This window comes from Apteryx mantelli, chromosome 15, assembly GCF_036417845.1.
Source record: "Apteryx mantelli isolate bAptMan1 chromosome 15, bAptMan1.hap1, whole genome shotgun sequence".
NCBI classification, from domain to species: domain Eukaryota; kingdom Metazoa; phylum Chordata; class Aves; order Apterygiformes; family Apterygidae; genus Apteryx; species Apteryx mantelli.
In genome coordinates, this window is record NC_089992.1 from 17634418 (window position 1) to 17661406 (window position 26989).

The following is a 26989-nucleotide window of genomic DNA, read 5'->3' on the forward strand; positions in this document are numbered from 1 at the left end:
TTTCTAGTGTGGATACTAGGTGCACTGTCATCCCTTTGAAATTATATTCTTTTACGTATTTTGTTGAAGATAGGGTAAGGAAAAGATAATATAGAAATCTGATGTGGGGTTTTCAAAGGTGATCAATCTGACAATTTGTTTAAGGTTAAAAGGTAGGCAAAAACAGAGATGAGAACTGGCAGGGTGGAAACAGTGTGAGTGCCTTCAAAAACTTACAGAAATTTTTGATACCTCTGCCTTCAAAAATGAGTGAAGGACCAGTCAAGTCTCCCTGATGTCAGCTACCTGCCCTTCATAAATTACACAGCCATAAAATTACATGATAATCAGTCCGGCAGCAGTTTGCTTTCTGCAGTGATGCCGAGGGTTGTGAATGAGGTAGGCAGAGGCAGCCTGCCACCTTCAGCTGCCGTCCTGCCTCACTGCCCCCTGCCTCGCCACCTCGCTCAGCGGCACCACCACACCATCGCAACAGCAACTGCCCCCAAGCAGCTGCTCGGGGAAAACACACACACCAGCTCCAGCTCCTCTTACTCTCCACCACTTACTCATCCACTTACTGGCCTCATTTTCTGGTTGTTTTTCCCAGCACCTCAGGCTATATCATGAAGTCCTTTTTCTTCCCCCCTTTATATTAGAAGTGATTTGTAATAGGAGCTGCCTTGCCTGCGTGTCCAACACTTTTTTGTAAGTGTTTACAAAATATTGTAAAGTGACAAAAAAATTGGTGAAGTTCTATGAAGCATTCCAAGTCCTCCAAACATGTCAAGGGGCAGTACTGCACAGCACTGCTGAAAAACATCAATGTAGTTTGCTGTAAAGCTTTCAAAACAGCATCCAAAAGACTCCCCTGGCCAGGAGAAGCGCTGGAGAACGTCTCTTGCCCCCACCATTCACCAGCTTCGCTCGCGCGGGCTGAAAGGAACAAAACCTCTAAAATCAGAATCTCTCCTCTGGTGATGGGCAGAGTCAAGTCAGTAATGACTAAAATTTTATAAAACATCTTCTCCTGGGAAAAACACTATAAACCAAGCCTCAGCATGCAGCAAAGGTTTTCTGGCTGAGGAACAATGATGGGATTTATGTTCAAACACTGATGAAACCTTAAATATAGTGATCCAAATGGGAGCTATTTTGTTCAATATACTCTTTCAGGCTCTAAATGTTTAAAATAACTGAAAGAAACACCAGGAAAACAGCATGTTTCATCTTCATTTAGGGCTTGTCTTCACTGCAAGAGTTATTTTTGAGTTAGTACTCTCAAGATACCCTCTTTGAGCTGGGCTACACTGAAGGGTCACCATACAGAATAACTCCTGGCTTTCAGCGGCTGGATCAGTGTCCCTGACTATGCCCGCAGTCTCCTGCGGACGCTCCTGAGCTGCCTCTGCCATGCGTCCAGAGTGCTGCCAGGGCGGCAGGCGGCTGAGTTGTCCTGCCAGCAGCACACTGGATTCAATGCTCCTTTGCTGCTATTCAAAAGGGAACTTTTAAAACATCACTGACCTAGTGCTGGAGCCATTTCTGTGCAGAGAGAGATCAGGCCAGGAGTAAAACGTGAGCCTAACTCAAGAGTTTAACAATGCAGGAGCACAAGCCATTCCGCTAATGGTTTGGAACAAGTTTTCCACAGCGTAATGGATTCTGAATTGCTCTGCACCTTTGGGTAGCCGTTTACCCCTGTGCACCTACCCCCTGCCCGGCAGCGAGTCCCACAGCAGCAGTGCTCTCGCCTTCACCCAGGTGTAGTAGACAAGATGTTGTGCCACGGAAACTTGGCACGTTCACCCAGGACAGCACTCAGGGCCTTGGGAGAATGACACGGAGCTTTTAATGATAAGTTATCACCGGTGAGGTTTGCATTTGACCCCAAAATGGCTATAATTAACAAAGTACATACAGGTTTTATATATCCTTAATTTGCAACACTTGTTTAGTTCATGATGGTGTAAATGATCTCTTGTGCATTGCTTCTTCATTCATTCATGAAATAAAGATCCTGTGCAAACTAGTTTTGTTGTGCTGTAACAACACATGCAGGTTGTTGAGAGCGGCATCAAATTAACGTTTGTATGGCTGGAGAATGACAGCTGCTACTACAAATCAATCGCTCCTTTGACTGGCTGACATGTTCAGCAGTGCCGTCAGCACTTCCATGCAGCAACATGAGGTACTCCTAGCACTAAAGGGTTAATGAGACCTGTTTCTCCAGGCAGCCATTTAAATGAGTCGCTCACTTGAGGTAGATCTGGTGAAAAAGTAAGGTTCAAGGAGGTGGTAAGGCAGAAAATAAAGAGGAAAAGTGCTGAATCACTGGCTATGATCTATGCTTCCCTATATATTTCATTTCATTTTATTTTAAAGGACAGTAGGAATGTGCATTTGCGGCAGACTCTCTTCATGCACTGTACCACTCTTTGCCTATGTATCTTTTTTATTTGTCTCATGCTGTACATTTAGTTGTGAGCATACACAATCTAGTAACACGCCTGTACCTTTACTGATGCTGCTCTTCAAAAGGCTCCACTTGCTTCTAAAATACCATTGTCTCTGGCAGCCGTATTTGGTTTTACATGCTAGGTAACTTTTTCCTATTGTGCTGCCCTAATATGGGTTCAATTAAAGGTCTCTCAGTACTTTTGTTCACTTAAAAGTGCACTAAACAGCAGCAAAAAAGAGTATTTACCTTTTAAAGAGAGCTTTTTTTGCATAAAATGTGATTAAACCTTTTCTGGCCATTTTTGGGGGGGTTAGGAACAAAATTTTAAGTTCAGGGGTGACAGATTTAAGTTTAAGGATGTAGACACATGAGCAACTCTGACGGCCCATGCTATACAGGTAACTGAAACTTGCTATGACATTTCTTTAGACTAAATGAAGCTCTGGCTGGTGGCCTTCAGCAGTGAAGAGCTGTGTGCTGGACAGGTATTTTGCATTCAGCTCAGCAAGTGCACAATAATGACAGCATAGAGTGTATTCCATTAGCTTCGCACAACCTGAGTGGATATTGATATGGTTTGAGGGATGAGTAATTGCTGGTACCTCCAGAGAAATGAGGTCACCAACATTTTCCTGTGTCTGAGAAGTGAAGAATTAATCTTTCTAATTAACTGCAGCATTAAGATGCCAATTCTGTCACCTCAAGTTACATCAAGTAGTCGCAGGAGGCAAGGGGGAAGGCCTTCAAATTGTAACTTTTCCAGGCAGAATAATAATGTTTTGCCCTGACAACAGTTTTCTGGTAAAGCTGCGATACAACACTTTTATGTGGAGTTCCACTGAAAGCAGTGGCACTGCTTGCCTGATAAGAAGCTACTCAGTATGGCCTCAATGTGCCACCTGCGCTTAGTCCCACTGTCTGTGCTCATACTGTGTCTATTCTCTGCATACGTCTGCGGTGTAAGGCAATTAGTGAGAGGCTGCTCCCGAGCAACGGTGAAACAGGCAAACTGTAGCATAACCTGTTTTGCCTTTGAGATACTTATTAAAGAAGGATCCCCAGGAAAGAGCCTGGCAGAAGGATCTCCTCAGGGGACAACTGGTTTGATTGTGGCATTATGAAATGCACTAAAAAGCACCCATGAAAACTTCTGTCACAGTGAGCAAGAGGCAATGATTCTCTTTGTTTTAAAAGGTATATTAGCAAAACTATTTCATAATAGTCAAGTATATTGATTGGTGTCATCTTTCCTGTACGATACTAAACTGTGTTTTGTTTTTGTCTTCCTCCTATCCTTCTCCTTCCTCCCAGGATGAAAAGAATCAAGTATTAACAACAAACATCTGGCTACAAATGGTGAGTTTGGGGGAAAAAAAAAAGTATCTTTTCCGCTGCCTCAGTCTTTGAGTTTAATCTCATGAGGGTTTGAATTTTATGAAGCTTTCAAGCTTTTGTTCTCCATCTTGCTATGTAATGGACAGCTTTGAGGTGAATGGAGAACTGTAAGATTGAGGTTTAGGACTTGATGGTGCTTCAGGTATTTCTGAAACTTCAAGAATTTGAGTCACCACATCTGAATGAATTATAAACTCATTGTAGTCGATTTAGTCACTCTAAACTCTAAACCAACATAAGATACTGGTGTCCTAAGAGTCCCAGGAAGGTAACTACAGCTGCAAGTTCCATCACCCATTTCAACAAATCCATTATGTTTTGGTAAATCATTTGGTTGTGAAAGGGAACATATACATGTATGAAATGCATTTCTTGCACAGTAACTGTTGTGATCAGCATTCTGGAAATCTCCAGATAGTTCTTCTGATGTAGAGGAAAATTTATTCTAAAGAAGTTCATTCACTCCTGAGATCTGCTGCCATTCTTCTGCCTGAAGGCCTCTGTTTTTCTATTTGCTTTGCTTTCAGTCTGCCTCCTTAAGAGGCATTTTAATTAAAATGGCCATGCCGTTCTCACGTTGTTCAAAATGCTATCATTTAAACATAAATCATCATCAGAAGTTAACTGCTAAAGATGAAAGCTTTTTATGTTACTTTTTCAAACTCTGTATCTCTGTTACCTGGCTAAAATGGCTACTGGAACATAGGTTCAGTTTCCTGATGTTCAGCTGTGAACTCTCTACATTCCCTAGTTTCCCAGTTTCTTTTGCATACGCATCGTGTTTATTTTTCTAACAATAGCTTTATTTTACTTTTTGCTGCAATACAAAAAAGCCCCCCCCCAAGTTGTCACAGAATTTCTGGTTCTCTCTTATCACTTAACCAAACTCTATTGCCACCACAAGATAATGCAGCAGAGAGCTTTGCCCGCTGTTAACTCATGGCTGACATTACTGGGCAGGAGTAAGTTTCACTCACTTTTTAATAAATGGAACAGATAATACAATATTCAAGAACTTGGTAAGGGTATTTTGAATTTCTTTTCCCCGTCAGTTTAACTAGCAAGAGAGCTGCTCCTAAGCGAAGGAGCCTACACAGCTTTATTCTGCTTGACTGGTTATCTTTTTGCATTAGTTCGGTACTAAGGCTTAGACCGAACCAGGTGCTTCTACCACCCTGACTACTGTGGGCTCCTAATGCTTCCACACAGAATGTCTACTGTAAATCAGTGTTTCACAAAGAAAAGAGTAATATGGGGAGCTTTTGCCATACTATAGAAGCTAGGGTGAGAATCTGTCATACTTTAATTTCTATCTATATTAAAGAAACTGAACTGATTGGGTTAAGTAAAGATTTAGAGAAGAGTTTTATTACTCAAGACACTCATGCTGCTTCAGTAGAAACTTTACACCTCTCAGTTTCTTCAGTCGGCTCATTCAGTTTAAATGAATTCTTTTTCCTTTTATGATACCATTTTTATAGAATGCCTCTCTTGCACTGGTAGGCCTTAGGAAACAAATGAAAGATTAGTTTGGTGATCTGCAAAGGACAGCGTGGCTATGCCATTTATTCACAAAGAGAAGCTGACATGGAAGAAGCATTCAGCTCATGCTGTTTACAGACTTGTTTTACAGTAAGATTCAAACTGTCAGATGTACTATTTTTGGCTTTAAGCTACAAAGACAACAGTTGCTATGATTTCTTCCCAGGATAACAGACAGCAGTTCATACTCAAGAAGCTATCATTTTTTTGTCTCTCTCTCTTATCCTACAGTGTCCTTATCATTTCTGAGATTTTTTTTTCCCAAGGAAATTCTTGATTCTTTTAAATATTCACTGTATTTTTTTGTGATTTATTCACCTTTGTACACGCTCTATGTGGAGCGTGTTAAGACAGCAATGGGCAAATCAGTTGATTACTACAAAAAATTTAGCCACTGCTCATGGCCTCCGAAAAAAACAAGAACTGTGTTTGTGCATTAGCTATCTATTAATGGCATGCTAGATACATTCAAAGCATGCTTAAGGTAAATGGATGTCATTTGATTATGCTAAATAGTCTGAAATCTTAAGACGTCTTTCCCTGAATGTCACTCTCCACTACCTTCCTTGATTTAAGTGTGTATAATCAGAGATGTATCTTACATATATTTTATCTAATCATCACTGAAATACTAAAATACAAAACTAATCTGAGAAGGAAGGGAATATAAACCTAGTATTTATACATTTAGACTTTTTGGTCCTGAACACTATCTCCATGGTGATACTGTTTAGATTCAAAATCTTAAGTTTGATCTAAGTTATAGCAGGAGCCTTACCTAGTCACGCAGATTAATATTAACCCCAGTACTCCTAGCTGTTCTCTATCTTACTCTGCATCAAACATACTTTAGCCACAGTGGAAACTGTAGCTCCAAAGTTAAAACAAAATGAAACAGCTTGTGTCCAGCTTGACAGGTATGGAAGTATTTCTACACATGGCTAAACTGAGCAAGCCCAACCTGAAATACCTAGCATTATTTCCAGTATGGACTTCAGTGTCAAGCTTTCTATCGCCCCTTGGACAGTCTTTACACCATTCAGTGTTGCACTAGGCTATGTTGTATTGGGCCATGATAACTGCTAAAAGAAGCTATAATAGGAAAGTATTGGGTATATCACTATTATTTTAATGGAGTTTAGACAGAAACCAAGAGGCGAGCCAGCTCCACACAGCCTGTCGGGTGGGCATCGGCTGCCCCACAGACCACGAGCCCCCAGGCTGCGCACCGCCAAGCAGAGAGGGGCTTGTCCTGCTCACTCGGGCAAAGGCAGCGCCCAAAGAGAGCCCCGGTGTTTAAACACCATGCCTCCAAACAGCACGTACGTACATTTACATTGCTGGACTTGGTAAAAAACACTGGTGCTGTGAGAATCTCACTATTTCTAAATCCTGTGAAAGGATGAAGTGGTAAAAAAAAGTAATGACTTTTTGTAGGGATCAGCAAGTTAATATAAAACTAAGAATTTAATTGGTGATGCATTTACTGTAAAAATGGACATAAGATTTCTGGAAAAAAAAAGAACAGAAAATGAGAAATAGTTGATTGGCTTATAGAAACTGCCTGTGCACAAGAAATGTACAGCTCAGATAATCTGTCCAGGTGATAAGGCACTGCAAATTTGTTGTAAAAAATGAATGAGATAAATCATGGGAGCACATGCCAACAAACTGTATAGCAAAAGCTTTACAAAATGTGAGTGTGTGATAAATATTATTATATGTGTTACATGCACCAAAACCAGTCATTTACAATTACTGTTCTAGAGACGCAAAAAAGAACTTGAATCCATGCAGTATGAGGCTAACCGGGGACTTGTTTGGTGAATGAAAATGAATTTTTCCTTTGACTGTAAGGCAAGGAATTGCACAGAACAATTTGATGCGAATGCCCCATGAAAATAATCAATAATATTATTTCTGCAATGCCCAAGGTAGAATTTCTCTGCTACTAATGTCTGTCAAAGACTTTGGCAAGGGCCACTTGACTGCTGAAGTGCTAAGTGGTATACACAACCTATTTGGAAGGTTTACATTTAAAAGACTAACATTTGGCATTACGACAGCACTGCAAACATAGAGAGGCGTTCACTGTAACTTATGTGATGCCTACCGTTATTTGAAGTTAACGTAAATAACAAAGTGAACTGTATTTCTTCTTTACACCTTTTGCACCCACAGTAACCACCCTTACATCCTGACAAGTCAGCTGCCTAGTATGGGGTGAAGCGCGACATCAGGTTCAGAGAAATACAGGAGGTCGTGGCAGCAAGTCGCAGGACAGCATGGGGGAAACAGCTTGCTAGAGCATCCAGGGTGCTCCATGTCACGCAGTTTGGGCAAGTGCTTTGGTCTGTGCTTCAAAGGCAGCACCTGGGATTAAGGAACACTAATGCAGTGAAAGCCCCGGGCGTTTGACTGCGATAAATTGGCGCCTACACCGGCGGGCGAGGAAGGGCTGGGCCAAGCGCTGGTGCTCCTCAGGGCTGGGGCAGCCCCTGTCAGCCCGGGACACACATCCCCCAGGCTGGCTGACTCGAGGCCACAGCAGCTGCTGAGGCCTCCCCGTGCTTGGCGGTATTAACTATCCTGCCATTGCAGTTGTTCTCCCTCTCAGCAGAGACTGTTGGCAACTCTGCCATGTCTCACAGTTACCATAACCTAAGAATTTCCACCAACAGCAAGCAGAGTTGCCTCTAAAGAAAAATGTAATTGAAGTTAATGTATGAATAATAATTAAAAAAAGCTGTTCCTTCCCAAATTGGTGCCTGAGACAGCATGAACAATAAAATACAAGCACTCCTAATCTTATTTTATAGGCTGTTTTATGCATTGCAGTGTGAATTGAAAAATGAGATTTTTATGCTTTTCAGTGAGCTCTGGCTGGCCTATTTCACCTTTTCTAAACATTTCACTGTCTGAACCTTAATAGTATTTCTTTAACAAAAAAACACTTTTTGTTTCAGGATATACAATCCCCTGGAGAACTACAGTAAACCAGTTGATGGGAAAAGTGACATAACTTACCTTTTTTTGTGTGTATGTCTTAGTACTGGACAGATTATTATTTACAGTGGAATGTGTCTGAATACCCTGGCGTGAAGAACGTCCGTTTTCCTGATGGCCTGATATGGAAGCCAGATATTCTTCTCTATAACAGGTAGACACACTTTTTTGGGGTGGGAAAAGAGAAAAGATAAGGTGAATGACAATTATCCCATCAAAATGCCTAAGTTTTGCAAATCTGGAATACTGGTCTCCCGTTTACACAATGGGAGGTCAAATTTGCAAATACTTAATGACCAAAAACACCCTCACTGCCAACAACACCAGTCAGAGTTTGTCTGACAATTAGAAAACTAAACTTTGCTAGCAGTGTTTAATGCTACAGGTAGTCATAATTTTCTCTTAAATTATTTGCTTGGTCTAAGTATTTGCTTTGAATTCAGGTCTGCAAACTTTTGACTGCTTTTCTAGTTTTAGTTTGGGTTTCACTAAAAGCCAAATAGGTAAATGCCAGTAGGTATGTCCGCATTTCCTCATGTCCAGTTTTGGTGTCACTCTGTCCTTCCCCCTACAAAATTAGCTAGAATATTTGCTGCTCTTCTCTTCAAACTGTCTGTTCATAGCTGGGCTTATTTGAGGGGCAGCGAGATTGCTATCAATTCACTGCAGAAGCTCTGGCTGACATGGATAGATTCACCATTACGTGACAGTGCCCACTGTGCAATTTAGTTAGTTTAAAAAGATCACACAGTATTATTTCTTAAAAAGAACATAAAATCAAATATGAGATTCTTCAGTAACATGCTTTTTTTGGTAGAGTATGTAAGAAGAAACTTAATACATGGCAATTTTTTGTATTTAAAGTACAGAGAAAATGGGGCATTAAACAAAAAAACAGAACAAATGTTGACTGCTTACTGCCCAGCTCATGAAAGCTATGCATAGTGGAGTCCTGCAACCTTCTAGAAGATTACAGATAATAAATTAATGACTCACTTTTTGTAGCATTTTCAGTAAGCTTTAACTATGGAATCATACTACCTTAACAAATTATGGCAGTAAGTGTCAGGAGAAATCGTGTGCTAGTCCATTTAAGATAGAGTTCCGAGAGTAAATTTACTACAAACCCCAAATCCATCTCAAATAGCATGTTGAAAAACAAAAATAACATTGCTTCTTAAGTAGCAAAATTACTAGCTTTAATGGGAGTCTTGTGCAAAACCTAGGCATACATTAAGCCTTTCAAGCTGAAGTGCTTTGTTAACATTTCTTCAGTGGAACACAGCAAAACTTATGTCCAAGCTGGACTTGTGTTATTTTAGTCTAAGGTATTTTTGCATTTGTTCTGCCAGGTAAGTGTCTCTGAAAAGGCAACACATACTCATCTACGTTCAATTACTTTTTTCTTTTTTTTTTTTTGCGGGTCTACAAATTAGAACAAATAGCCTGCTCAAGCTATTTGTTCATTTCAAAAATGAGATTTTCTTCCATCCTAAGAGACCAGTTTGGGACACTATAGTGTGTTTTCTAGTTAAGCACTGATAATGTATGGGGGAAAGGAGGGGGAATGACACCAGTGAAAGTGTTTGGTATCGCAAGAGCAAAATACGAGGATGTTCGACAGGATTGATGAGATTCACAGAACCAAAGAAGCAGGATTCAGAATAGCAGTATCTAATACTATTGAAAAAAAAGGAGTCCATTTTGTTGTGAATTAGCTCATTAATAGAAATATCTTTTGAGAAAGATTTCTATTGTGATCTCCCATTCACAGCCCAATATATTGCAAAACCCAGTGATACACAGTGACAATGAAAGACATAATTTGTCTGCCATCTTTCGCCTGTTGTCCGATAGCAGAATGTTTATCTCTAGACAGTGTAGGCACAGTCTTGTTAAAGGGCAAAATTATTAGTAAATCTGACAGCGTGACAGGCCTCAAGTCAATGTACATTAAGTATTGTGCTGTGGTTTCTGTTTGCATAGCAGTGATCTGGTGACACAGAAGAAACTGAATAGAAGAAATAAGAGTAGTGTTACCTACACCAGAAGAGTTAGGAAAGTACTTAAGCTTAGTCTTCAGAGCTTTATTATTAGCTTAATCAAGTGACTTTTATAGCCCTGTTGGCTGAGTTTTAAATAGATTTTTTGAAGCCTGAACTTCAAAGACATGAAAATAGAAAAGGCAGCACTCATTTAGTAAAATCTGTTGTATACGTGCATTATTAAAGAGCTTGACAGCACTTAAATTTAGCAGACAATGTTAGTTAAGCACTATTCATACTATCTTCCCATATATCACACATGATTTTGACATATTTACAATGAAATCCCCTGCACTGTAGGTTTCTGTTATGAAGCAAAAAGAGCTGCTGGATTTTCTGTCTGAAAAAGAAGGGCTTGTTCTGACTTTCTGCTGAATCCCGTGAACTAAATTCTTCCCTGAGTTACATGCATGCAATGTCTGCACAGCTGTGGTCAAGGAAAAAAACCCAGTTCTATCACATCAGTCTTGCGAGGGGGAAGGGAAAGGAAGTATATGAACACCCTGGTCTCAGTGGATGCATACACCTTTATATAAGCAGTATCATGCTTTCAACTAGGTCTTTTGTACAATGGCATTGTGCAGAATCATACTATCCACCGCTGAACTACTTCATCAGCTACAGCACCATATGCAAATATGAAAGACAAAATATCCATGTAGACAAGCTGCCATCTGTCCTATATCTTGTACTAATTACTTCTTTGCTCACCTCACTGTTGAACAATAACTAGACCATGAAGTTCACACTGGAGCAGGACAACGATCATTACCACTCTTTGCCTCCTTCCCAATGATATACAAGTTTTCTACTTGCTCCATGTTAGTAATTAAGAGAGGAAAACCCTGAGGAAAAGTAAAGTTCTTTATCTCTAACCATCCCAGGTTAAACAGAAGGCCTGGCACGTGCTTACAACATTACATCTCAACAAGCTGGCTTGATGATACCCCAATTTCCATCTGCCTGTTGTGCACAATGAAGACTCTGTTTCCGCCTCTCTCAAGAGGATCCTGTTGGAGTACAGTTAGCACCCTTAACAGTGGGATTCCCCTGTCTCATTGCTCAAGCTACCCTTTATAAAGATCATTTCTTTGTGGCTGAGGATCTACTGCTGTCTCCAGCATGGATGTAACCACATGCATCAGACAGCTCCACATAAAATAAGCAGGGACCATGTGGCAACCTTCTTAATGATCTCAAACTGCCACTGGTGTAAGCTGAAGCACAATCAAAGCTCTGCTGATGGCAAGCAGGAGTCTCCCTGGAGTGCTGGGGCAGCAGTGGTCTGCCAGGAGACCGCGCGCTCTTCCTGCAGGGCTCTGACTAGGGCAGGGGTCTGGCTGATGCCGCATTTGGGAAGGCTGTGCCTCAGCTCTTTCTTTCACCATATCTCTTCAGAATACGTTGTTCCACTAACAGCGACGACGAGAGTCTCCCTTCCCATCCCTGCGGCCCCGTTACAGCACTGGAAGGGGTCTCTCCTTAACAACTTGCCTTTCTCTGCTGTTACTGTGGGCCCAACTGTGCAGTGCCCCAGGTACTGGAAAGACCGTACATCTGCTCTGCACATGTTTTACTGCTTCTTCTGTGGTACATAGGATACTTTTTTTTTTTTTTGCCCATGGAGACAACATGATACTTTTGTCTTCCTGACAGCTTTTTTTCTGCTGTTTTCCTACCATATGCTGCTAAGAAGACAACCCTGCTCTGTACATCAGCCTGATTCCCCCTCTTCTTCTCAGGAGCTGCTTTTTGTTTCAGCAAGACCTACACAATAGCTGCACCCAATATGTCAGCCGCAGTTATGCTGCCCTTTTTCCATTTGGCGATCGCCTTGATGATTAATGCCATTGTCACAGGTGTTGTTGAATTATAATATTGTTCTAACAGCTCACAGTGACAGCATTTGTCAGCCACATGAGCATTTCTCTCTAGGGCCTACATTACTGCTTTGCTTACGGCATGCTTCAAGTGCTTCTCTCAACGGGACATTCAGTGCTAAATGATTTGGGGAGAACTCTGCTAGGGTTCACCAGACCTACTGTAGCTGCCTGTCAAGATTACTTCTTGTTTCTGGTTGAAGCATTGCAATTAGTGCTTCAGTTGGCCATACAACAGCCTAAAAAAATCTTTCAGATGTTCTGTACAAATTTGTTTTCTCTTGAGCATCTTTTCCTGGCTACATTGATTTCATAAATGACAACGTTCTTGGGAGAATCGGCCAAATAATTCATTCATTTCCATACTCTGCTGAATAACACAGTGTGTATGCCATAAAATGGATACTCTACACAGGCAGTTTAGAGATTTACAAAATAATGAGTTATGACACGTAAATCCCTCTCTCACATATACCACAGACACGAGAGAGAATTTCTAATGGAATTTATGTGTCTGAGATTTACGTCTCAATATCTCTATGTGTATCCAAAATTAAAGGGCCATTTTAGAAATTTTCTACTGCTCTTCATAATACTACTACATGTATGCTAACTGTAGCTCATTCACAATATAGAAGCAGAAGAGTAACTTAATACCTGAATAAATGAAAATACTATTTTTGTGTTAATAGAGGTTTTATAATCATGGCATATTAACTATGACATAGTCATACAGTAATTATTCTACAGTATTACTATCTGGAAAACACATTCATTCCAGAATCTTATTCAGAGTTAGTCAGAGGACGAAGCTGACTATTTAAAATGAGTTCTTATTCCTGTGTGAAATTGCATTGGGAATGTGAATATGTTCTCTTATAGAGACATGGCATTTTGAGATAGATGCTTTCAATTTCCATACACTTCACTAGGGACAGGCATCTGCAATTACAAACCGAAAGGAATTAATGAACAATAAATTCATTTTTCATTTTAATGAATACATGTTTTAATATGTCTTGAATCCTTACACATCTTGCTGCAGCCTAGTAGAGAGAAACTTGCAGGAGCTATCCTAAATTTTACTACTAGTCTATTGTGCTACTGCATAATCTCTGCCATTTATTTTTAAATAGTTGAAGAAATTCTGTTTGTGTTTGAATTGTCAATATAACAACCTAAATATATTAATCTATTCCCCTACATCAGCTAAGGCTTTTTGGTTCTCTACACAGTTCTATTTAATGCTGTATTCTTTAGATTATAAACAGGGGAAGAAAAAAGGGCCAGTTCATCTATGGTTTTTCTCAGGGAACCTAGATCTTGGCCTATGTACAAATTCCAGGACTGACTGTGTTAGGGTCATGTGAGGCCCTCTTCCACCTTCTTAATTATACCAGATTCATTAAAAGTGCTTATTTCTGGTGGTATTATTTTCCAAATAGCCACATAGTATTCACTGCTTCATGGAATAATAACATTTCTGTCAGTTATATCTTATTCTAACAGTTTCATTTTTTCAGTTTTTATAATCCTGAGATCGTTCCAGACATATCTCAGTAGGATTTTATTTGATACATACAGCTTTGTCATCTTAACATACTGCAGTAAATATCTGCTCTTAAGTAGCTATACCCCAAAGAAGAAACGTAGCAGAAATGATTTTCTATAATTACACGTGAGCATTAAGTGTCACCAAGTAAAGGCTACTAATTTCATGTATTCTCAACTGAAGCACTGCACTTCAAAAAACAATTAGAAGCAGTGTAGTTTCACTTCAGTTTGTGCAATTAATGTCAGAGAGGGATCCTAAATTTAAAGGTATCTTTGAGTTTTTAATTTTTTGTAAAAACTGAGTTGTTTGGAAAAATGAGTTGTGAATGTTCACAGTAAACCACAACGGTATTATGATGTACATACACAGATCAGAAAAATTTCTCATGAGAGAAATGCAGAAGCTAGACTTTTCCAAAGTCCCACTAGGTATTCTATATAAAGTGTGTATTAAAAGACTTTTCCACCAACAACTAGAATACTCACATAGTTTAAAACAGCCTCAGAATTTGTTTTGAATGTAATAATTTCTAACATGAGTTTAGTTTTCTGAAACACCTCTCCAAAAGAAAGGCATCTATTTGGAAACTATAAACAATACAACAGAGCATAATAGCACATGTCTCATTTTGCTTATTCCCCGTACAAATGAAAGCCTAAGAAAAGAGACTGGGCCTATAATCACTACCAACAGCCATCACACCTGAACTGGACACAGAGCAATTGCTGAACCAATTGCCAGATGCAAGGAGAATCCACTGCCAGTACCTTCCCACTGCCTTCCAGGCAATTTAATCTAGGCACCAATTTCAGTAACTGTGACAGTGAATTGGAAAAGAAACAATTTCTTTAATACATAGGTCCCAAACCTTTATGGATGTACAGACTGGAGTCTACAATAACTTGCAACAAGAACCTACAGGAGTAAATATCAATTGGGCATAATACTCTACAAGCATATATGTATTGCAAAACTAAGTAATCTAAACAGCTTTCATATAGTGATTTAAGTGAGCAAATTTACTAACTTTTTAATAGAAAAGCCAATTTGGTCATTTAAATATTTGAAAATATTTTGTATCCCATCTAGAAGTTTCCAAAATCTTATTGCCTAATAAATTCCTGGGTCGCAGTATGCATGGAGATAGCGTTTGGTGGTAGCTGCCAATTCATAATTTGAAGCACCTTACAAAGTAACATAATGATTCTTTTCCAGTGAAGTAAGAACAGCACACCAGTAGTACTAATAGAAACACTCCTGTACAGCATCATTGGACTAAAAACGTAGCCCTAAAAGGTTGGGTTTTTTTGCAGAACCTTGTTTGTGGATTCTGAAGTAGGTAGTGAAGGCTGGAGCTACGTTAAACAGTCTTTCATATAACATGTAGTAATAATGTTGACCAGTGCAAAGGGCAGGATGAGATAGGAAGCTGGAGTGTTGGTCTTTTCCATGCTCACTAGCTGCTGTTAATGTAGACAGCAAGAGGAGAATAGATTTCCTTGTACAGTTGCTCCAGCAATTTTTAAAAAGTGCTTACTTTGCAAATGGAAGTCAATAGAGCCAAGGTGCGGTAATGAATCTGGCTGGCCAGGAGAGCAGGGACAGATGGAATGAGGCAGGTCACCTTCACTTGCAGCTGTTAATCAGGAACAAATCCGATACTATCAGGCCAGTTACCCTGAGGCCACAGAAAACTGGTGCCAGGAGACAAGCTGTCAAGTTTTATTTTGGGCAGAAATAATCCTTTTAAAAAGAACAGATTCTTCCCAGGTATTATTGAGCCAATCACAGAGTATATAACTCATTTTGTTTCTTCCCTGTTCTAGTGCTGATGAAAGATTTGATGCTACATTTCACACTAATGTTTTAGTCAATTCTTCAGGACATTGCCAATATCTGCCACCAGGTAAGAAGTCAGCTGTTTTGATATGATAAATTTTAGTAACTCAGACTACTCATGTATGATGCAGTTTTAAATTTTACATCAATACTTGAATAATTCATTTATCTAGCTAGCCATCATTTGACAGATTTAAACCTAGATGCATCATGAATTACATGGAAAATGCTTCTGTAGGAAAGCCATCATGCAAGATGCATATTTAATAGTAACTATGTAAATTCTTCTGTCATAATCTACTGATTTCGGAAGTGTGGAAGTATGAAAGAACATTAAAAAAACAAAAGCCCTTTATATAAAGAGATATTGTTCACTAAAGTAAAGGTAATACCTCTTAATAAAAATGTATTTCATTAATTTCACTGTTTCTTCTATTAATAAGTTCACTTTACAAAAAGATGCTTAGCAATATCTTGGATGCGTCTACTATCTGAAATGATTTACTCTATATTTTATCAAAACAATTCTTAGTCTGAAAGTAGGCTGTGCTTGATCTTTATTTGATATCAGAAACACATCACGGAATCTCGGGCTGTAGAGCAGGTGGAGTACTGTTTCTGTTCCCCAATTCAATTAGCATAATTCTTAGAATTTGACTGTTCCTAGAATTTGAATTTTAGAAACTACAGCAACAGAGCCAAGTGCTTTCCACACATATTAGATTTTCCTTCTAAGACCCCAGAGGACTTTAGGGATTCACCTGTTATTCTTTCAATATAAGATATTCCATTGGGTTTTTTCAATTTGATTCTGAAAGCTGATAAATGACAGGGCTCTGTCAAACAAAAGAAAAATAAGAAGCTACCATTCCTGAATAAATCAGGTTCATGTAACCTTAAAAATACAGTAAATAATCTTTCAGCAGTTCTCACTTTATTCAGTAACAGATATAAGAGAAACAGATTGCATTTTCTGCTGCATTTCAATCTGATAAATAGTAACCAGAAATCTGAGCTCTTTCTTCTCTAATCTTTTCCTACTATGTGGCAAAACGTGAATGCAGTTCAAAAAAATAGTTTATAACATCAATAAATGAATGGTGCAATTCCTTCCCTTTTGTATGACTGAATTTTGCTTTCTACATCTTAAGTCATGACTGACATATTTAAATATGCTTTACAAGTAAACATCAGAGGGTGCAATGTAGAACAAGGCCTGGTTACAAAATGGACGTGGAATTATGTGGAACAAACATTTCAGTTTAGTGTTCTTGTTTACAATCCAACCTAGGCATATTTAAAAGCTCATGCTACATAGATGTGCGCTGGTTTCCATTTGATGTTCAGAAGTGTAACTTGAAGTTTGGATCCTGGACCTATGGAGGCTGGTCCTTGGACTTACAAATGCAAGAAGCAGACATATCTGGCTATATTTCAAATGGAGAGTGGGATTTAGTAGGTAAGCTCTCGATTTCTTATTTATACTGTGAACCTGCAGCCTCCTTTCCATTGCCAAAATGGATGGAAATAATGATTGGGAAATGAAGACAGAAATGAAATTAAAAAAGGGCCTTAGTGTAAATAAGGAACAAACATTATGGAGTCATACAGCTACTGAACTATTATACTACTCAAAGCAATGTCATCCGTACAGATTTGTACTGATTCGTTAATCTAGTTAACCAGTAATTTCTAGATAGATATACAAACTTGTAGTCTTTATAGATGCCCAAACAAATACACTGAGTAGCGGATTGCTAACAACCTTTAACTTTGAATGTCTAGCTAGTGGCATTTGAATCTCTGAGAAAAGACCTAAGATGAAAATCAGCGTAAAACAGTCAGTGACAAAATTGCTTCTTGAATTCAGTGAGTATCTTTCATCTGACTTTCCTTTATTATCTGACAAAAAACCACATAACCGAAATTAAAGAAGTTGTTTTACCTACAGTAAAACTTAGAAAGCTATATTTATCCTTTTCTATCTAAAAGTAACCGCTACACTAATATAGAGGTTATTGAAATTAATTTCTGGTTTTCTTTCTTTTCCCTCCTATATAGGAGTTCCTGGGAAGAGAACCGAGAGTTTTTACGAATGCTGTAAAGAACCTTACCCAGATGTAACATTCACAGTAACTATGAGACGTAGGACACTCTATTACGGACTCAATCTTCTTATTCCCTGTGTGCTAATATCAGCACTTGCCTTACTAGTTTTTCTGCTTCCAGCAGACTCGGGAGAAAAGATCTCACTAGGTAAATCCTTAATAGGATATTGTAAATATCATTGAACCAAAAAAGTTGCCTATATTTCAGGGTATTTAAACAGTCTTAGTAGACAAGCAGGAATAGTTTGTGTGTCCTTTTCTAGCTCATAAAATATTTCAACGTGTGATGCTCAAGCACGGTGGTCATGGTTAGTCCCTGCTGGGAGCTTAGGGGAGGCGAAGTTATGGAAGGGAAAAATTTCAGGCAATCAGACAGAAGCATGACAACTTCTGACTAACTTACTTAAGCAGCAGGGTTTCAATTTTTTACATTTGTTGAATAAAAAACCCACATTCACGGAGTAAAGCTTAAGTTTATAAATATGCCTTTGAACACTTTAAACTAGAATTCTTAATATTTCCTTTTAATAGTGAGTAATACTAAGAGCCTAAGATTACTTTTTGCCTCCTCACAAAAGACTTATTCCATCTAACTACTACTAAATACTATTCTAATTTTTATAGAGTTCTTCAGCTGAATTATTGACTTGTGGAACAAATCTGATGGCTTTAATTACTCTTAAGATGGTTGTTAAATATGTAATGAAACTTTCTGCCCCACACAAAACCACAAACGCACTGGCTACTGTGTGAACGGAGCTGTTACAAGGCAGAAATAAAACAGACGTTTCTCCACAGCCTGGCTTGACTGAGCAGCAGCCTCCCAAACCAGGGACTCCGGGCCCATATAATTCTTTGTTCCCAAGTGCTTTTCCACCACCGGCAGGTGCGGCCCTGAGAAAAGAGCGGCGCCTCGCTCCCAAGGGCTGGACACTGAGCACCGCGCAGCAGAAGTCAAACTCCAAAAATCAACATGCAGACAGCTCGGACATAGCCGCATGCAGAACCCAACAGCTATATCAAGAGATATTAAAGTCTGTCCTTAAAAATAAATTTGCTCTATTAGAATCCTGTCTATCACAACTGTGGCTTCCACACCAATGAATCAAAGTGTCTCATGCTCATATACTCAAAATCACGCCACATTTCTACAGCAAACAAACAGCAAGAAGTACTTTGATTTACCTCAGTTTAATAGCAAATGATAAAAACTGAACAGTTTTGCAATCATTGTTATGAGATTTAAAAATATGTACATTTGTACACGTTCAGAATACTCAAACCTATCCAAACAGAATAAAAAATCTTGTATTCACACCAGTATTGTGGAACAGTATTGATACTAGTTTGGCAGCACTGCTACCCCGATCCTGAACTAGCCTGAGAAAGGACAGGAGTACCACCACTGTGCTGGCACGAGGGTAACAGCGAGGATACACCTTGCTGAGAGCACCCCTTAGGATTAATTTTCTTCTTATTATTGCCTTGTAATTACAAGCCACTGATCTAATTCCAAACTTCATGTTTATCTTTCAGGTATAACAGTTTTATTGTCTCTCACTGTCTTCATGTTACTTGTGGCTGAAATTATGCCAGCAACATCTGATTCTGTGCCATTAATCGGTAAGCTAACGACAGCTTTTATTAACTTTTATTTTTTGTCAAACGAGCTGCAATGACTTTGCATCAAGGCCAGCAGTAAGGCAAATTACAGCGCGTACAACGGCTTACTGCAGCTGAATGAGACAGCAGTGTTTAGGCTTAACCCTGCGGGAGTATCCAGCAGGGCCTCCAGGAAGCCCTGAATGTGCTGGACCCCCGCAGGAACATGACGGCAGAGAGCCGAGGGCCCAGCGCTGGCAGCCGAGGCCACAGAGCCCAGAGCCACCGGCAGGAGAGCACCAGGCTGGGGAGACGCGAGAAAGGCCAGGATACCGCTGGGCTGCACTGGGGGATCACCAGCCCCCAGGGGCTGCCAAGCTGCCCTTTTGCCTAGTGCTGCCCTTAACAGGAGTCCCCCATGGGGACAGTGACCTCCAATGCGTCCGCGGGCTCTCTGCTCTGGAGAAGGGTCAAGAGCAAAGTAAACACAGACACTCCAGAGCACAGGGGAAAGCGCGAGGGAGGCAGTTCCCCAGGAGAAGCTGCTGCAGCTTGCGCAGCTGGTGGGACCTCAGGGAGACAGAACAGAGCCTGCTGGAAGTCCCCCACTGCAACTGTGCAAACACAAAGAGAAACTTTTCAAAAGAAAGACTAGCCAATCTCTAAAGTACTGGTGAATGAAAATCGGAGGATGATTTTTTCCAAGGTTGTTTAGAACAGGTACAGGATCAGTTTCCCCGAGAAAACTGATACAGGCTGGCTCCCCTCGGCCAAAAGAGTTGCTGCTCCTCCCGCTTTGGAGAAATCTTTCCCAAGCACCCGAAGTAGCACGTGTAGCCCTAGTGAAAAGCTGACAAAAGGACTGAACAGTAACACGTGTGCATGCACACAAACACCCACTATAATATAGTGTATATGTATATAGATATGCACATAGATGCAACGCAGTATCACTCAAAGTACATTGCTGTAATTATCTGTTTGCTTTGCAGCTCAGTATTTTGCCAGCACTATGATTATTGTTGGTCTTTCTGTTGTTGTTACTGTTATTGTTCTGCAATATCACCATCACGATCCAGATGGGGGGAAAATGCCAAAATGGGTAAGCTTTGATTTTAATGCATTATCCATTTTACAAATGTCCAGATGAGAGACGTGATACAGTAGCTGGTAACCCATACTTACTTCCCGCTGTTAAAAAAAATAAATCCTTCCCCAACATTTTGCTTTGAAAGGTAGTTTCACCATAAATGAATTTTCAAAATATCTTTCTTTTGGTGGACTTTTATGTGCGAGAGTGTGAGTGAGAGAGAGAAAGAGAATATTCATCTTGCTTCTAAATTAAGAATGTCCTTCACAACAGTTAGGGGCATCTCAAGATTTTGATAAAACCTAACTAAATAGATGAAGGTGATTTTCAAATGAGCTGCAATGGTCAGTGGTGCAACAGGTAGGAGAAAAGAGTCAGCTACTGATGGAGATTATAAATGCACGAAACATGCTAGCCTCAAGGTGTGACTGCGCAGCTGCTATATATTTTTGTGCCGTGCATAAGGAAACAGGAATAGCCAAAAGAGCCACAGTTGCTCAAGTGGAAATGAAACTTGCTCTTACAATTCTGATCTTAACATCTCTGGTCAAGAACATCTGTTGAGTGCAAATGAAAATTAAGTTCTTTTTTTAAGCGCATAAGGCTTTCTTCCTAATGTACTTCTATGAGTGTTGTTTTTTTTTTAAAAAAAAAACAACAACAAAGAACATTATCCTGCTATTGGAGTTCTCTTTGCAGAAAACAAAATTAAATACTGAGTATCGATGAATATCAGTTGTCCACCCTTCCTGACTTCACCCAGCACAAGGCAACACCAGGCACTGGTGAAGATGGAAAGACCTTTCTCTTTTTCTCTCTAGAAAAATATGAGTTATTATTAGCCTTACTAGTCAAAAAGAACATGCATACAACAGTGCCCTATAGACAAGAGAACGAGAGGTTCTCTGGCCCATCCTGGGATAGTGAGCTAAAAAAAAAAAATTGTATGAAGAGAATAAAAGGTATATATCTTTAGATTGATGTCTGGTGACCTACAAGGGACAAATCTGTAGTACTGAGTCAAACATCCTCAGAAGACCAGAGTACTTGATATTGAGGAGCAAGCTTTGGTGTTGAGAAGCTGAAGTCCATTGGACTCTATTTTGATGCTGGTGGGTTTTGGATCAGGCCCTCAGTTAAGAAAATATTATCCTTCTAGGTGAAACAAAATAATGGAAATAGAATAAGAAGGCAAGATCTGTCTTTGGTTTGGATGTTTGCCTGGATATAACATCTACTCTGAGTAGCAATCTGCAGTCAGAATAAATCAACCAGATCTAACATTAATTACAGTGCAAGGGTTGCATGTTATATGAGACGATAATATTTCATTAGTGCTCTGAAAAGAAACACTGGAATGTGCTCTTGAAATCTGATCGAAATAAATTATAGAAGCTTGAATCTGAACTGGGGCAGTCTCTGGCTTGCCTGCACATTCTGTAAGGCTGGATTAAGGCAACATGGAAAACAATAAAATGAAATCTAGTGATTAAATTTTCAGCAGTATTTCTTTTTTAAAATCAAGATCTTTTTTCCATCTTTTCTGCGTTATATCCACATCTCTTTTCTAAAATATGCCATCAACTGTTGTGGAAGTCATGTGACAACATAGCCAAAACACTGCAAAATTTAGTAGTCCAGTCCAATCAGTATAGCACCTGTTTAGCAGCCACCTCCAAACAGTAACGCCACGCAAAATTAATCTTAAAGCAGAAATATGAGTAAAAGAATTCACTAAGTCTAAAACAGAGCTTAGACTATTCAAAAATAATCGTTCTTTAATAAATGAAAAATTTTTATTCATGATTTCTAGTAAAAGCTGAAAAGGCTGTCGTATTGCTGTTCAAGTGTAACAAGTATCAGCCCTACGCAGACTCCCATCGGGGTGGGGGGACTCACCAGCAATAGTTTAACAGCAGCCCGAGGCAATCAACAGCACGGCTGCAGTAGGGAAGCAGACTGAATGGCTGGCAAACAAATCAATTGGAAAACTATGGTACCTTCTAAAACTGCTGTGTGGGACAAGCAGTGACCAGACAGTCACCCAGGCTGTAAAAATGCAAATAGCTACTGAGGAGAGTAGTTGTGTACAGCAATGCTTATTCTCAGTAATTATCTTCCAGACAAGGATTATTCTTCTGAACTGGTGTGCTTGGTTTCTGAGGATGAAAAGACCAGGGGAAGATAAAGTGCGTCCTGCCTGTCAACATAAACAGCGTCGATGTAGCCTATCAAGCGTGGAGATGAACACCGTGAGTGGACAGCAATCCAGCAATGGGAATATGCTCTACATTGGGTTTAGGGGGCTGGAAGGGGTTCACTGTACACCTACCACTGATTCAGGGGTGATCTGTGGGAGGATGACCTGCTCACCAACAGAAGAAGAAAACCTCCTGCACAGTGGCCACCCTTCTGAAGGTGACCCAGATTTGGCTAAGATCTTGGAAGAGGTCCGCTATATCGCAAACCGATTCAGAGACCAGGATGAAGAGGAAGCCATATGCAACGAATGGAAGTTTGCAGCCTCTGTAGTGGATCGGCTCTGCTTGATGGCTTTTTCAGTCTTCACAATCATTTGTACAATTGGTATTTTAATGTCAGCACCAAACTTTGTAGAGGCCGTGTCTAAAGATTTTGCTTAACTCCTAACTACAACATGATTCTCTGAGGTATGATATGTAGCAAATCAGAGTGGTTTTTGTTAGTTTAACTGCTTGTTTTTAATAAGTATTCTGCTTCTCATTGTCCTCATTCTTTTGACCCCTCTTGCATCCATCCCTGGCCTGGAGCTCCCTCTGAACAGGGGCAGCGTTTCAGCAGGGGAGCCAAGGAATGTGCTGCCTGGGAGAGCTCCTTCACGCACCCTGGTGTGGGAGACGCGAAGTGGCTGTGAGCCCCTTCAGAACGGCAGGGTATTGCACCAGGAGCTCTTACGGATTTTTGAACCAAATGGCTATTTTTAAAAATAATAGGTAGGCAATGGCAGAATGTCATTTCTTCCTGACTGTTTTAAAAGAATGAAGGTAGCCCATCTGAATTTGAATAAGTGATTATAAGCACTTAACTTTAGGAAAGGATTAAATACAAATGGATGGAAGCTCAAACAGCACAGAGAGAAGTGGAAAATTGCAAGCCCATCAGTTACTGTTTCTTACTGAGTGGCAGTACGTAGCTCTCTACTTCAGTTCACTAGTCAGCCCCGTAACTCCTTCCATGCGATGTATAGGGAACATCAGTGCTAATACAGGATGCAGAAATTTCTCCGAGAGGCAAGAAACCTGAAAGTTAAGATGACAGAGCACATAACGTGTCCTTCTGTATTTTTCTGGATTTGACCTAGAAGTTTGGCCTGAATTCTTAAAACAGGTTTCACAGTAACTTTTGAGGTGTTTTCTTCTTCTTCCTTCTCCTCAAAAAGACATTCTTTCAACTGATGACTTTTGTTGGTCTTTACTTTTTTTTTTAGCTATCATTAAAAAAAATGAAGAATTTAAGATGCCTTATATTTGTTTAAAAAAAAAATACACACACTTTTTTCTCTACTGTTAAGTGCATTCCAACGTGGAAAAAGTAAATCAGCGTGTCATCTCTACAGACTCAAGTATAAATGAAAAATCTAAAGCAAAACAAGCCATTAAGTCTTGAGATCAAGATTTGAATTTCAAAATTAAATGTTTGATCTGTTGCATGCATAGCCTTTTATAGGCATCTTTCTGTTGAGTCACTATAACATGTCATTACAAGAAAACTATACCCTTTCTGCTCAGTGTATCATCCCAAGAACACTAATGAATAATAAAGATTTACTGGGTTCAATATGAACCATATATACTGTTCATATATATATTCATACAGATATGTCCCAGGAAAGCTTAAGATTTAAAAACAAATTCTTTTAAATTTAGTCAGACATTTGCAAAGGCAAAGCAAATAGTTCATTACCTTATTTGTCATTTACGACTCTGAAATTCTCCCCCTCAAAATATGTTTAGTTTTCATGTGACTTTAATGTCTTAAGAAAAGGGAAGAGCTGAGAATACTAGAACCTGAAACTTTGTGTGCACAAAATAGCTGATAAGTAGTCTCACGCTGACATGCCAGCATTACTGACCAGCAATCTAAGGGATAAAAGGTGTGCGGGGAGGATTACTTCAGCACCATCTGCTTGTTTCATCCTACAGAACCCCAGCTTCTTGGCTGAGGTGGCCAACAGGGACGCAGACTGAGACCTGTTGTAGGACCTTGTTTTTACTGTGAGACTCAAGGCCTCAGTTTTTAGATGGATTAAAAGAAAGCAACTGAAAAGGTTGCTGTTTCTAAGCATCAATTTCTTGTTCAGAGGCTGCTCCCCTAATCAGGAAAATCAAATTTCATGTGAATTAAATCCAGAGTTACCACTGGTACAGTCCATTCCCCTGAGCGAAGACCTTGCTCAACCCTATTTGTGCCAGATAAAAGGGCAGGACAAGTGAGAGCAAGGCAGGATTTTTCTTACAGCCTGTGAATTTGGTACTGTCCTCTTGAAAGATCATTCAGACTCTCAACACACACTGCAAAGATCTGGGCAAAGCATTTGTGTCCTTCTGTTCCATTATGAAACCTTCTCACTTCAGTTATCTGTGAGGAAGGTATTTTTCAGGCACAGTTACTAAGAATTAGCAACACAATAATTCCTGCAATTATTTCTGGCTTGTAGGTTGCATATGAATAGGAAACTGTGAGTATCCACAATCTGAAATGTGAGTTTTGTTCATTTGTGAATGACTACAAATAACAAGTGGCACGTGCTGCTCTTCTGAGCATTTCTGGAATAGGCTTCCTGATGCGAATGTTGATTTGCATTAATATTTTTCCTTCAGTAAGTATCCCTGAATAGCCACCTAAAATGTTTCATTTAGTCTTTGCAAAGTTTTGGGGTCCTTCTGAATAAGAAAATTTTAAAAAGAAATAATATGTTTTAGCAACTATCTCGTGCAATGGGACATAAAAATTAAAGACATGTAATACACTAAAGGAAGCAAGAGAATACCCCTCTTTCCATCAGAATCCATTTAGAATATCAGTAGAAATCATCTTGCTAAATACAGTTATTTACAGAAGGATGGGGAAAGCAATTTACAATTTGACAGTAAACTTTATTACCAGTGACAGACTGTGCCTACACTTAAAAACCGGAGACTGGTAACTGGCCTTTAAATGAAGCCCTATCACAGTTAGTAAAACTGGGATTACACTGTCAAAGACCAAGCGTTAGACAAATTAGTGGTAAAACATCAGCATTGTGCCTACTCTACTGCCCTCATCATTGCCAGGATTAATGAAAGAGAGCCAAGGGGACAAGTGAATCTTAATTTTCTTATTGTCAACACAACCTGTAAACATTTTATAACAAGATGGTTATAAACCATAAATATAACAGTGACTTCTTCTCAATTACATTATTTTGCAGCTAAGAGTTAAATTTTCATATCACTGAGCTGAGCAAATTGGTAGGATTATTGTCAAATTGTGTACGTCTTAAATATATTTGTGTATGTGCTAAAAATATTCTGATCTAAATGCTGGGAAAAATATTTATTTAAAAACCCAGGCATAGAGATGGGAATTAAATACTGTATACAGTATGTGTATATAATAGAATAGAATATATACTGATGGTAAGGATCTGTTATGATCTTAGAAGTCCAGAGAGTAGAATATCCAAGTGGTTCACCACAACTAAGCTATGACTTGTCTGACAACTTCAAAAGCTCACTCTAGAGCTCAGCTATCATGTACAGTACTATGTGTGAACAATGTACATTATTTTTTCTGTTTTTATATTGAATTGTATTGAATATTAAAAAAAACTTTCTAATATTTAAAAATAATTTAAGTGTTAATGCCAAAAAAATTCCAATTGTAAAATTTTAAAAGGTTAGTTTTAAATACAGATAAATTATTTAAACAGTATTTAAAATAGTAAATTATTTTATATAGGAATTGATAATACTATGTAAGACTTTTTTTTTTTTTTTTAAAGGTTTCTTTAAATTCTCTTTACATTCTCTATAGTTGCAGGATGTAATCTCAATTCACCTGCGACAAATCTACTTTTCACTTTCTTTTACAAGAAAAGAAGGTAAACCAAAGTCCTGGATTTTCTTTCCTTTTGTTACACTATTTTTTACATTAAGAAACATTGCACAGAGGACATCAGAAAGTGGTGTTACATCTGCTAGGTACTGATTGTCATATAAGTAATTTAATATCTTTTCAGTTCAGTACAAATAAAAAATTTAGATCAAGAGACTTACGATTCTTTCTTATTTTGGTATGATGGAAATAAACTCAAGCAGTAGAAAACCTGAATAACCATAAAAGAAAGAAAAATTTCTTTGGAAATATTCTGGGATGACAAAGGTCTTTGATAACTACAAGTATGTTCATATCCTCCTAGAAAACCACTCCCACACCAAAGTTTATACATCAGTCTTACATCAGGTGT

At 39.1% G+C, this 26989-nt stretch overlaps 1 protein-coding gene across 1 annotated transcript in view; it reads left to right on the forward strand.

The window, feature by feature from the left end:
- CHRFAM7A (CHRNA7 (exons 5-10) and FAM7A (exons A-E) fusion) overlaps positions 1-24344 on the forward strand; it is a 45126-nt gene extending 20782 nt beyond the window's left edge. The window contains exons 3-10 of the mRNA XM_067305333.1: positions 3752-3796; positions 8428-8537; positions 15690-15769; positions 16994-17161; positions 17764-17958; positions 19347-19433; positions 20405-20514; positions 22626-24344. Coding sequence (XP_067161434.1) covers positions 3752-3796; positions 8428-8537; positions 15690-15769; positions 16994-17161; positions 17764-17958; positions 19347-19433; positions 20405-20514; positions 22626-23144 — 1314 coding nt within the window. The 3' untranslated portion in view covers positions 23145-24344. The remainder of the gene's footprint in view (positions 1-3751; positions 3797-8427; positions 8538-15689; positions 15770-16993; positions 17162-17763; positions 17959-19346; positions 19434-20404; positions 20515-22625) is intronic.
- Positions 24345-26989: the final 2645 nt, after the last annotated feature.